This window comes from Schistocerca gregaria, chromosome 6, assembly GCF_023897955.1.
Source record: "Schistocerca gregaria isolate iqSchGreg1 chromosome 6, iqSchGreg1.2, whole genome shotgun sequence".
NCBI classification, from domain to species: domain Eukaryota; kingdom Metazoa; phylum Arthropoda; class Insecta; order Orthoptera; family Acrididae; genus Schistocerca; species Schistocerca gregaria.
In genome coordinates, this window is record NC_064925.1 from 40876070 (window position 1) to 40888902 (window position 12833).

The following is a 12833-nucleotide window of genomic DNA, read 5'->3' on the forward strand; positions in this document are numbered from 1 at the left end:
CATCACACAACACCCAGCCATCACGATGCAGAGAAAATCCCTGGCCCCATAGGGAATCGAACCGGGGAACCCGGGCGCGGGAAGCGAGAACGCTACCGCGCGACCACGAGATGCGGGCCCTCCTATATAAGATCAACAGAATAATGTATGGAAATAGACTCCTCGGATTTATCTTCTGGTTTCTCTTGGACTTCCGGGGGTAATTTCTGTATAATCAGTTCATTCCAGTATATAGCCTTATACAAGTACCTCTCGAAGTAACTTCTACAGCTGAGAGTTTTGCAGGAGAAGGACTGCAGGTTGAACACCTCTTTCCTAAGACATTCTCGAGTTCCTTTTGACCAATATTTGGCACGGAATGCCCTTTGAGACTCTTCGTAGGTTCGATATAGATCCGTCATGTCAGGCACCCACAATGCTGTATCCCCTTGTATCTTCCCGATAACAGGCTAATTTTTTGTTGTTAAGCTAAGGGCCTAAGTAGAAGACCCCTAAATCCTCGAATAAAGATAACATGATTAACAGCTCTTTTATCCGTCGAGAATGTCTATATTTGTAGATGTTTCAGAATTTTGTCTTCCATTAACATATTTCTATGTAGTTAAGATGGCGAGATACCAGAGTGTGCAGAATCTAATCTGTTGCCGCATCTACTACAAGCACAGGCATTCCACACTCTGATGTGGGGCTCGAGGTCTGTTGCCAGGGTGCTCCTTTTAAAATTCTTTTCGAAATACCTTTATAGCCCCCAACCTCTTTTATAGCTCTTGAAAGTGCTTCGATCTATTGGATAATACATTGTTCCATTGTAGGAAACACTATACAGTCTAATCACTCAGTCTAAGCATTTCTTGCTTCAGTTGATTTGTAGAAGGTAAATTTTCAGCTGAAAGAGTCTCTGCAGCTTTTTTACTACTTCTATTTACACAATGGATAACATACTGCTCTTTATATTTTGCCTAGTGGTCTAACTGACATGAAATTACGTTCAGTGACTTTATCGCAACCAGAGAACGAGCCCTCTAGTGTATCAGCTAATTGGCCTGTTGTTGTTCCCACCTTCTGTTATCTAGTTCGCAAATCCTGAACTTCCTTATGAACTTCCTGTACGTCACATGTGCACTGGTCTTAAGCTTTCCAAAGTTGGGAAGTTGGGCTAACGAATTAGTGATTTCAGACTCCTTTTGTGATATAACTCTAAATTCCATTCAAATAGTAATCTGGATATGTCTGTTCATATCTCCATACCCATGTGTGTGTGTGTGTGTGTGTGTGTGTGTGTGTGTGTGTGTGTGTGTGCACAAGCGAGTGCATGCCTGCTTTTATGTGTGCAAGTTTAATTGAAAACACCTTGCAAACAGTGCTTATTTTACAAAGAGGGTAGTTTATGCCATCACAAATTTTACACATTTTTGCTGCGTGAATTGGATCATACATTCCGGTGTCTCTGTCTCTCTGAAGTACACGCAGTGTTACTGCTGACACAGATTCAGTAGTAATGCATTGCAGTAACTGCAACTGCTTATATGTGCTTATGGAATGGAAATATCGCTATAATATCACTATACAGGGTGGTCCATTGATCGTAACCGGGCCAAATATCACACGAAATAAGCGTCAAACGAAAAAACAACACAGAACGAAACTTGTCTATCTTGAAGGTGGAAACCAGATGGCGCTGCCATAGGTCACACGAATATCAACTGCGTTTTTTTAAAATAGGAACCCCCATTTTTTATTACATATTCGTGTTGCCCGTAAACAAATATGAATGTTTTAGTTGGACAACATTTTCGCTTTGTGATAGATGGCGCTGTAATAGTCACAAACGTATGGCTCACAATTTTAGACGAACAGTTGGTAACAGGTACGTTTTCTAAGTTAAAATACAGAACGTAGGTACGTTTGTACATTTTATTTCGGTTGTTCCAATGTCATACATGTACCTTTGTGAACTTATCATTTCTGAGAACGCATGCTGTTACAGCGTGCTTACCTCTAAATTCCACATTAATACAATAAATGCTCAAAATGATGTGCGTCAACCTCAATGCATTTGGCAATACTTGTAAATTTTCTAACCTACCTGCCCGATTAAGGGATCTGACATTCTACGCTCCGATCCGTAGAACGCCAGTTTTCTTTCTCCTGATAACGACGTCCTCTTGAGTAGTCCCCGACCGGAGATCCGAATGGGAGACTATTTTACCTTCGGAATACTTTTCCCAAGAGGACACCACCATCATTTAATCATACAGTAAAGCTGCATGCCTTCGGGAAAAATTACGGTGTAGTTTCACCTTGCTTTCAGCCGTTCGCAGTACCAGCACAGCAAGGCCGTTTTGGTTAGTGTTACAAGGCCAGATCAGTCAATCATCCAGACTGTTGCCCCTGCAACTACTGAAAAGGCTGCTGCCCCTCTTCAGGAACCACACGTTTGTCTGGCCTCCCAACAGATACCCTTCCGTTGTGGTTGCACCTACGGTGCGGCCATCTGTATCGCTGAGGCACGCAAGCCTCCCCACCAACGGCAAGGTCCATGGTTCATGGGGGGGCCTCCCATTGCTGCACCATATATTAATTCGCCAAGGTCGCTGATGTTCCACTTGTCGCAGCCAACGTGGATTTTCCGTTGCCCAATAGTGCATATCATGCCGGTTTACGCTACCGCTGTTGGTGAACGACGCTTCGTTGCTAAATAGAACCCGTGTAAAAAATCTGTCATCGTCCTGTAATTTCTCTTGTGCCCAGTGGCAGAACTGTATACGACGTTCAAAGTCGTCGCTATGCAATTCCTGGTGGATAGAAATATGGTACGGGTGCAATCGATGCTGATGTAGCATTCTCAACGCCGACGTTTTCGAGATTCCCGATTATCGCGCAGTCTGCCTGCTACTGATGCGCGGATTTGCCGCGACGGCAGCTAAAACACCTACTTGGGCATCATCATTTGTTGCAGGTCGTGGTTGACGTTTCACATGTGGCTGAAGACTTCCTGTTTCCTTAAATAACATAACTATCCGGCGAATGGTCCGGACACTTGGATGATGTCGTCCAGGATACCGAGTAGCACATGTAGCATTCGCCCGTTGGGGATTTGTATCACAATAATCATACATTAACATGATATTGACCTTTTCCGCAATTTGTAAACGGTCCATTTTAACACGGGTAATGTATCACGAAGAAAATACCATCCACACTGGCGGAATGTTACGTGATACCAGGTACTTCTACGTTTGTGAGTATCACAGCGTCATCTATCACAAAGCGAAAAAAGTGGTGGAACTGAAACATTCATATTTCTTTTCGTTCTGCACGAATATGTAATAAAAATGGGGGTTCCTATTTAAAAAATACGCAGTTGATATCCGTTTGACCTACTGCAACGCCATCTAGTGGGCCAACCATGGTGCCATCTAGTTCCCCCCTTCAAGCTAGACAAATTTCGTTCTTTGTAGTTTTTTTTACGCTTATTTCGTGAGGTATTTGGCCAGTCACTATCAGTGGACCACCCTGTATATGTATCACCAAATTTGTGTCAACAGAAAGTGGAGGCGTAGTCAGAATCAAAGATATAATTCACGAAGATGTTTAGACTGATTTATTTATAAATAAAACGACAGCTAACATGTAAAATATCACTTGAAAACATGGTACTCACGTGAACCACAGTAGGCTCCTTGCATGCCCGGAGCACATGAACACAACTCTTTAGTGCAAAATATAAGTCCTTCGCATGCACTAGAGAGAAATGAACAGGGTTTTGAGCAGTTCTCTCCATATCTGTTTGGTCCACAACCTAGAATAAATTACATAAACTAATACATATCCTGAAGTAAGTGACATATCATTAAAGTTTAGTCCACAGACACTGTTGTTTGCAGAAAGAAAAGAATGTTTGCTTAACACAAACTGGTTGTCTCTCACAGTACACCGTAAATTAGTTATTGAATCAATTAACCTGCAAATAAATTTGAAAGTTATATTCCCCGGCCTTGTTGAACTCTCGATGACAGCAACCAAATTATTTTACCTCAGTAATGCAACTGATTAATAATACATGTGCCACAGAAATATTAAAAATGCTGATGTAGCCGGGTACAGCTCATAGTTAAAGTGGAGCCACCTCATTAAATATATTGTGCCTTGAAATGTGGTAAGTCAACGTAGTAGAGGGTTGTGGGCGTGGTTGTACAAAATAAAGCGCTTATAGGTTTGTAGATGTGCTGTGTAGCTTCGTCTAATGTAGCTGTCCCAATATAAATGATCTTCACGTTTCGCTGCTCACAACGAAGAGTGTTAGATAGAAATGTAAAGGGTAGAGACTACAGGGAAAACATAGATTGGAATGCATACAGCACAAGTAATTCAGGACATAGGATGCATGTTCTACCGTCAAATGGTGACGTTGGCAAACGAGTGGAATTCCAGATGGGCCGCAAGTAACCAGTCAGAACTCTAATGATGGAACATGTATACAGCTGAATAGGCAGACTGTACATTCCTGAACTTGCAGAAAGTATGGCACACACTAAACTGATCAGCTAGAACATAATGACCAGCTACCTAATCGCTGGTATGTCCACGTTTGGCGCGGATAACAGCGGCAATGAGTAGCGGCATGGAAGCAGTGAGGTCCTTGCAGGTCGCTGGATGGAGCTGGCACCACGTCTTCACACAAAAGTCCCCTGATTTCTATTAATTCCAAGGAGGGGGGGGGGGGGTGGCAATGAGCTGTGGCGCCATGTTCAGTCGCATCCCAGACGTATTCGATCGGGTTCAGATATGGCAAGATGGGGGCCAGCACAGCAATTGGAATTCGCCACTCCGTTCCTCAAACCACTCCATCACATTATTCGCCACTGCTGTCGCGAAACATGATCGTCATGAAAGGCGGTACGTGGTCAGCAACCAGTGTACGATGCTCCTTGGCTGTCACGGTGCCTCGCAAGAGCTCCACTCGAACCCTGGATGCTCACATAATTGTTCCCCAGAGCACAATGGGGCCGTCACTGGCTGTTCCCCTACAGCAGGCCGGCCTCACGTCCTCCCCTCAGTATTATGAAGAAGATATCGGGATTCATCAGATCGTGAACGCTGTACACTGCAGCAACGTCCAGTGCTGATGGTCACGTGTCCGTTTCAGTCGTAGTTGCCGATGTCGCGGTGTTAACATACCACATGTACGAGTCGTTTATCTGTGGAGGTTCATCGTTAGGAGTGTTTAGAGCACTGTGTGTTGAGACATACTTGTACTCTACCAACCATTAAAGTCTGATGTCAGTTCTGGCACAGTTAGCGGCCTGTCCCGTTTCACCAGCCTGCCCAGCCTACGACGTGTGGCTCCTGTGGTGAGAGGTGGCCGTCTGGACGTGGTTTCACCTTGGTTCCGCCACTGTTGAGATCAATCCTTGAACACCCGACAAGTCGCTCAGTTTCCGAAATGCTCGTGCCGCGCCTCTGCGCAATCACAATCTGCCCCCCGTCAGCTCAGACAGACCACACGCCTTCCCTTTTCCACACAGGGGAGTACACGCTCACTGCTACTACACCTTCCGTGCGTGTGTCCGGCTAGCAGTCATTCTCTGGCACGTGATGCTGCTATCGCCTGGACGGATTTGCATCGACAGTACGTCGGTTGCCGTAAAGATCTGGCTGATCAGTGTATATTGTTGCATAGGTCCAAGCATATGGAGCAGCTACTCGAATGTGAAACTCGCTGGAAGACATTTTCAGCGATAGAATTCAGTACATTTTTCCTGAACTGCGAATATTGGTGGCAATAACGGCAGCAGAACCCCAGTGAAGGAAGCGTCGCAGAAGCACTGCCGTACTGCACACACACACAGCGCGGCGGCCGGCAGTCTGAGGCTGTCTGCTGGTGAGGCCGTTGTGTGTGGGGGGCGTGACCGAGGGCAGGCACGACGACTCGGACAGAATCTCACACAAGCTCGTTGGAGACGCGGAAAGACGATAGTTAACGCAAGTGGTCAGGAGAAGCAAACCTACAATGCTCGAGAACTGTCGCTGTCCTGCTCGACTCAGTCAACGTCGAGTAAATACTCAGGCTCAGCACTGGAAAACGACGGAACATGAGGTCGGGTGTGAGGAAGGCGAACGACCGACTACTCTGCACTCGAAGAAAACAGAAAAGCTTAGCAGACTTAGGGTAAACAACGCCCTCGAGACACATCTTGAGTATTGTTCAACTAATTAGGATCCCCACAGGGTCGTATTAAAGGAAGGCACTGCAGAAAATCACTGACGAGGTTGCTAGATTTATAACCATTTGATTCGAACAGTACTAGAGTGCTACACAAATGCCCCGTGAGCTTAAAAGCGAGAGAGTACGACGACCTTGGACGACGACTACAGAACTGGCACTTGAGGCATATTGTTGAGATTTTTACTACCAAAAACATTCTTGATCACAATTTATTTATTATCCATTTATTTATTTATTTATTTATTATCACTAGTGATTTACCACCAGAAGGAGGTTGTTACTCAATGGTCTGAAGATGATCACAGTGGTGGTCGAAACCAGTCACCATAATAAATAAATTGTGATCAAGACTGTTTTTGGTAGTACATACTCGTAACACATTGATCACTGTTCACTCCCGCAATGTTTTCAAAAGTAATTAGACTGTGGAGAGCTCTACCGCCTACACCGCTCCTCGCGTGTCAGGACGGAGAGGGCGAAATACACGAGGTCAGGATTGGTACTGTTGGGATTGGTACAGTCGCATACAGACATGTGGTTTTTCCTCTCTCAATTTGCTAGTGTTACAGGAAAGCGAATGTCTAGGAACGGTACAAAGTATTCTCCGCTCTACAATTGCTTGTTCAGTATGCCTACGGAGATAGGAAGTTCTCTGCAGAATCGCCGAAGAGAGAAACATGTGGATAAAATTAAAAAGGTGATGGAGCTTGCAGATGGTACACGAACGTGTGTTAAGATATCGGGAAGTAAGTTCGATCGTAGCAGAGGAAAAATTTGTGAGTGAAGTCAACAAGTAAAGGAGGACGTTCTCTTTAAGAGCTACTCTCGATTGAAGTGATAGGCACAGAAGAGGAAATATGGCGTGCCACACTAAATCGCTCAGAAGAAAGATGAAAAAAGGATGTGAAAGGAAAGGAATAGGTGCAACTGTGAGAAAGCTGATAGTAAGCGTACGTTAAGAATGCCCGACACTGTCGTCTTTCCTGGGTGCAGGTACACCTGGTCCCTGCATCGCCTCCCCTGAACAAGCTCGTACGTACCTCCTCATCTGAAATGAAAGTAACACATGAGAGTAGAAACCGTACAAACAATAACGAAGCTGCATTCAGTCAGAACGCCGCAAATACTGCAAAATGCAACTATTCACTCAGAGGTCAAAGTAAACGTAAATGTATGACAGGTGCAGTACTTTTGTACAACTTTTGTACAACTTTTGCACAAAGTAAAAATAATTTTCTTACCTTCCTCGCAGTACATGCCAACAAATCCTGGTGGACAGGTGCACGATTGGGTTGTACTGCTCCACACACCCCCATTGCGACACACTGTGTCTGGATCTGCAGAAAGAATACAAGTTCTACTCCCATACGACTAAGTACTTTTAAATGACTACAGAGACTACAGTTCAGAGTCGTTTAATATAGCTTCAAAACTGCACTCGAACAGCACCGTCCGCAAAAACTTTTACTTTGGCGTTAAACAGGTTTGGCCAGGTTTTGGCCGTCTTCAAACCCTTATACCACGATAGTAAGCGGTAGCGGTGAATGTGACTGGTGCGGTCAGAACTGTGTACATTTTTAAAGTACTTTCTGCCTCACCGTTGTTCTCCACGAGAAATGTTCAGAAAAGTTACATTTAATATAACGTAAGACATATCCTGCATATGGCCACACTCGTAGGAAAAAGGAGGTGAGGCATTTCGGAAATATGGCACTCTCAAGAAAGCTTATGAGGATGAGCTCCTTCAATGTAGAAGTACTGGTACAATAATTTATTAAGTGGGAATTAAGCTGAAGTGGAGGTAATATGTTGGAGGATTAACTGATATTCAGCCTCAGTGAAGAGCAACTTTTTGTTGCGTTCATCTTCATTACAAAGTAATTTCTTTGCCGCGAACTTCACATTGATGGTGATGATAGTAATTTTGTCCATGTACAAAGCCCACACCTGCTACCATAGTACAGGACCATATGCTCCGCAGAAGATGAATTTGAAGAATGTACAATGACACAGAATAACTTACTGAGATAAGCAACAGAAATTATTGAGATAATTAAGGGAAACAAAAATTTAATTGTGCTGAGGGAGTGGAATTCGGTAGTAGGAAAAGGATGGAAAGGAAATATATAAAGACGACATAGACTGGGGTAACGGAATCAAATGGGAAACCACCTTGCAGAATTTTTCACGGAGCTCAATTTAGTCATTTTACATACGTGGTAGAAGATTCACGAAAGAAGTCCGTGTACGTACAACTGAACTAGAGACACGAGAAGCTTTTCAGATAGACAGCATAATTATTAGCCAGAGAATTCGAAACCAGATATTAAACAGCAAAACTTTTCCAAGGATAGGTGTTAACTCTGGTCATGATGTATTGATGACTAACTATCGATTGAAACTGAAGAAATTGCACAAAGTTTCAAGATTATGGATACCTAATATGGATAAACGGAAAGAACTAGAGAGAGTAGAAGTTTCAAAGGGAGCAATAGGTAACGACTACCTGAAACATAGGGCAAGAATGCAACAGAAGACGAATGGATAGCTTTGAGATAGGAAATAGTGAATTTGGATAACATGCGAGATATTGAACCTAACTGAGAGAAGTAGAATACATAAAAATGCAAGTAACACAGAATAACGACCTCTAGAACATTATATTGGTAAGAACTGCAAAATGGCAAGGTAGCAGTGGCAGACCGAAAAATACAAGGCTATGGGAACTTGAATGATTTTGCGAAAGACAGATGCCAATTATACGAACATTAAAAAGACCGTTAGAGTAAGGAGAAGCACCTATATAAAACACTAAAAACTCACTTAGCAAACGATTGCTATGAAAAGAGACACGGATAAGTGCGAATGGGATGGCGCACCGTGGCCCCCGTACGAACAGTTCCTACCTCACACAGATCGAGAATTTCGACAATTCTTGCCTGTTATCAGTATTGATATTGGCAAAACATCAAAATATGTGGCAAACAGCCGTATCGTTTGATTTCACTGACAGAGAAGTTTAAATTTTTTACACCGCAAAGGGAACGTAGACTTTAGTATGTTACACATACTTATACAACTTAATTCGTCTAGCCGCTCCTGAGAAAAAGGAAAGGGGGTCTCAACAGTCGCGCAGACAAACACTCGGATACCACGAAAAAAATTTTTATCGTCTGATATAATTATTAATAATTAACAGTTTTCATTTTCTTTCCTTTACTGCTGCTGTAAAACCTCATTTCTTGCTAAATTTCATGATTGTATTTCAACGAGAAATACGCTATAGGTTTTCGTGTGAATGCGACTATCAAAGTATGACATAAATGGCTGTATATTTAGATTGCACTGACTCTGGAGATTAATATTTTCAGTGCAACAAGGGACCATAGGCCTTTCTATATGAATAAATTTCAATTTGAAACGTCTTTCCGTTCCTGAGAATAAGGGGTCTCAACTAACACACATGCGGTCGTATAACAAACAACGGTGCGTCTGTGTGTTCAAATGGCTCTGAGCGCAATGGGACTTAACATCTGAGTTACTCAGTCCACTAGAATTAGAACTACTTAAACTTAACTAACCTAAGGACATCACACACATCCATGCGCGAGGCAGGATTCGAACCTGCGACCGTAGCGGTCGCGCGGTTCCAGACTGAAGCGCCTAGAACCGCTGGTCCACACCGGCCGGCCGTCTCTCTCTCTCTCTCTCTCTCTCTCTCTCTCTCTCTCTCTCTCTCTCTCTGTGTGTGTGTGTGTGTGTGTTTGGTTTATAATAACAGATGAACAATTTTCGGATTTTCTCCTTCACCCCAACTGTGAAACTTTGCTTCTTGCCAAATTTCACGGTCTAATGAATATCAAAATACGTCGCATAAATGGCCTTATCTTTTGATTTCACTGAAGTATAAGAATAAAGTTGTGACACCACCAAGGGACCATAGGCCTTAGTGTGTGACATAGATTTGATTCCTCGTCCCATTGAAGGATCGTAGCAGTCGGACAGACAGACAGACAGACAGACAGAGTCTCGAGTGTCCGGAACTTCTGCAGAGTTACTGCCGCACAGTCACCGTTCCCCCCTTTGTCAGTAATATGCTATTCAAAGTTCTACATCTACATCTACATCCATACTCCGCAAGCCACCTGACGGTGTGTGGCGTAGGGTACCCTGAGTACCTCTATCGGTTCTCCCTTCTATTCCAGTCTCGTATTGTTCGTGGAAAGAAGGATTGTCGCTATGCTTCTGTGTGGGCTCTAATCTCTCTGATTTTATCCTCATGGTCTCTTCGCGAGATATACGTAGGGGGGAGCAATATATTGCTTGAATCTTCGGTGAAGGTATGTTTTCGTTTGTTTATGTTTGCTGTGCAGTTCCCTTTGCTTCCGCAGCAGTTTTTTAACTCGGTTGTTGTACCACGGTGGCTCTTTTCCATCTCTTACCATCTTGCTTCGCACATACTCATCTAACGCATATTGTACGATGGTTTTGAACTTTGTCCACTAAGCCTCAACACTATCTGTACTCGAGACAAAACTTTTGTGTTGAGCCGTCAGGTACTCTGTTATTTGCTTTTTGTCACTTTTGCTAAACAGAAAAATCTCCCTACCTTTTTTAATATTTCTATTTAAGGCTGAAATCATCGATGCCGTAAACGCTTTATGATCGCTGATTCCCTGTTCTGCTTTAACTGTTTCAAAATGTTCGGGTCTGTTTGTCACCAGAAGATGTAATATATTATCGCCACGAGTCGGTTCTCTGTTTAACTGCTCAAGGTAGTTTTCAGATAAAGCACTTTAAAAAATTTGATTAGATTCTTTGTCCCTGTCACCCGTTATGAACGTTTGAGTCTGCCAGTCTATATCTGGCAAATTAAAATCTCCACCCAGAACTATATCAAGGTTTGGAAATCTACTCGAAATATTTTCCAAATTATCCTTCAGGTGCTCAGCCACAACAGCAGCTGAGCCAGGGGGCCTATAGAGACATCCAATTACCATGACTGAGCCTGCTTTAACCGTGACCTTCACCCAAATCATTTCTTTCGGATCTCCGTCAATTTCCTTCGATACTATTGCACTTCTTATCGCTTTGCTGTGGTTCTGAGCTTTCTACAGGGTATGTACATCAGAAAGACCACGCATCCTCAGACGTCAAGGAGAACGTGTATATCCTCAGACTACAAGAATAATGTAATGGGTCATATTCCAAAGAAAATTGTTTATGACAGCTGTGAATATTACTGACCTGTCAGATTCAAGAGTCAAGGCTGAAAGATACTGACAAGAATTATTTACAAATGAATGGAAAACTGGTAGAAGCCGGCCTCAGTGAAGATCAGTTTGCGGTCCAGGAAAATGTAGGTAATACTAACATTTGTGGATTTAAGGAAACTTTTGACAAAGTCAATTCGAGTACAAACTTTCTTCAAATTCTACTGTTTTGAATGTAGCAGGGATACATTACCGTGAGCGAAAGATTTTTCTAGAGTTTTATACAGATACCAGACTGCAGTTGAAACAGTCGAAAGACATGAAAGGGGAACAGTGGACTCCATTAGATACAGTTGTAACCAGTTTGTAAATTGAGCATGTCAAGTGAAGAAGTCTGGAAGGTAATTAAACTTCACGGACAAGCATTAAAAATCTAGAGGTTAACTGACGACACTGGAGTTGTCTGTGACAGCAATGAACTTGGAAGAAATGTTGAACAGAGAAGATAGTGTCTTGGAAAGAGGTTATAAAATCAGCATCAAGTATAGTGAAACAAGGGCAACGAAGTATCCTAGTATTATATCAAGTGATATTAACTGCATTAGACTAGGATATGAGGCATCAAAACCAATCAGAGTTTTGCTATATGGGTAGCGAAATAATTGACATTGACAAAAATAGCAAGAGAAGATGACTTCCTTAACTGAAAATAGAAATTTAAGTGATAAGTTTCATTTGTATCGAATGTAGTCTTACACAACAGTGCACCAATTCCGATAAGAAGAAAATGTTCAAATGTGTGTGAAATCTTATGGGACTTAGCTGCTAAGGTCATCAGTCCCCAAGCTCACACACTACTTAACCTAAATTATTCTAAGGACAAACACACACAACCATGCCCGAGAGAGGACTCGAACCTCCGCCGGGACCAGCCGCCGATAAGAAGACAACAGAAGTTTATGTAAAGTAGTGTTACAGAAAAACACTAAATAGAAGTTACCTAGATTGAATAAATAATGAGGAGGCACTGCCTCGAACTGAGGGAATAGGACATCAGGGCCACAACTTGACTAAAAGAAGCGTTCGATATGCATGACTCATCTTCAGGCATCAAAGAATCGCCAAGCAGGTACGGTAAAGACGTAGGAGGAAATCAAAGTGAGTGCAGGTTCAAATGTGGCAAAAGTTACACTACTGGCCATTAAAATTGCTACAACAAGAAGGAATGCAGATGATAAACGGGTATTCATTGGACAAATATATTATACTAAAACTGACATGTGATTACATTTTCACACAATTTGGGTGCATAGATCCTGAGAAATCAATAACCAGAACAACCACCTCTGGTCGTAATAACGGCCATGATACGCCTGGGCATTGAGTCAAAC

General features: G+C 42.8%; 1 protein-coding gene across 3 annotated transcripts in view; it reads right to left on the bottom strand.

Moving 5' to 3' along the window:
• LOC126278137 (uncharacterized) overlaps positions 1-12833 on the bottom strand; it is a 500725-nt gene that overhangs the window by 236637 nt on the left and 251255 nt on the right. For all 3 annotated transcript variants that reach the window (XM_049978028.1, XM_049978029.1, XM_049978027.1), the window contains exons 11-12: positions 7471-7566; positions 3665-3802 (exon numbers count right to left, since the gene is read on the bottom strand). In XM_049978028.1, coding sequence (XP_049833985.1) covers positions 3665-3802; positions 7471-7566 — 234 coding nt within the window. The remainder of the gene's footprint in view (positions 1-3664; positions 3803-7470; positions 7567-12833) is intronic.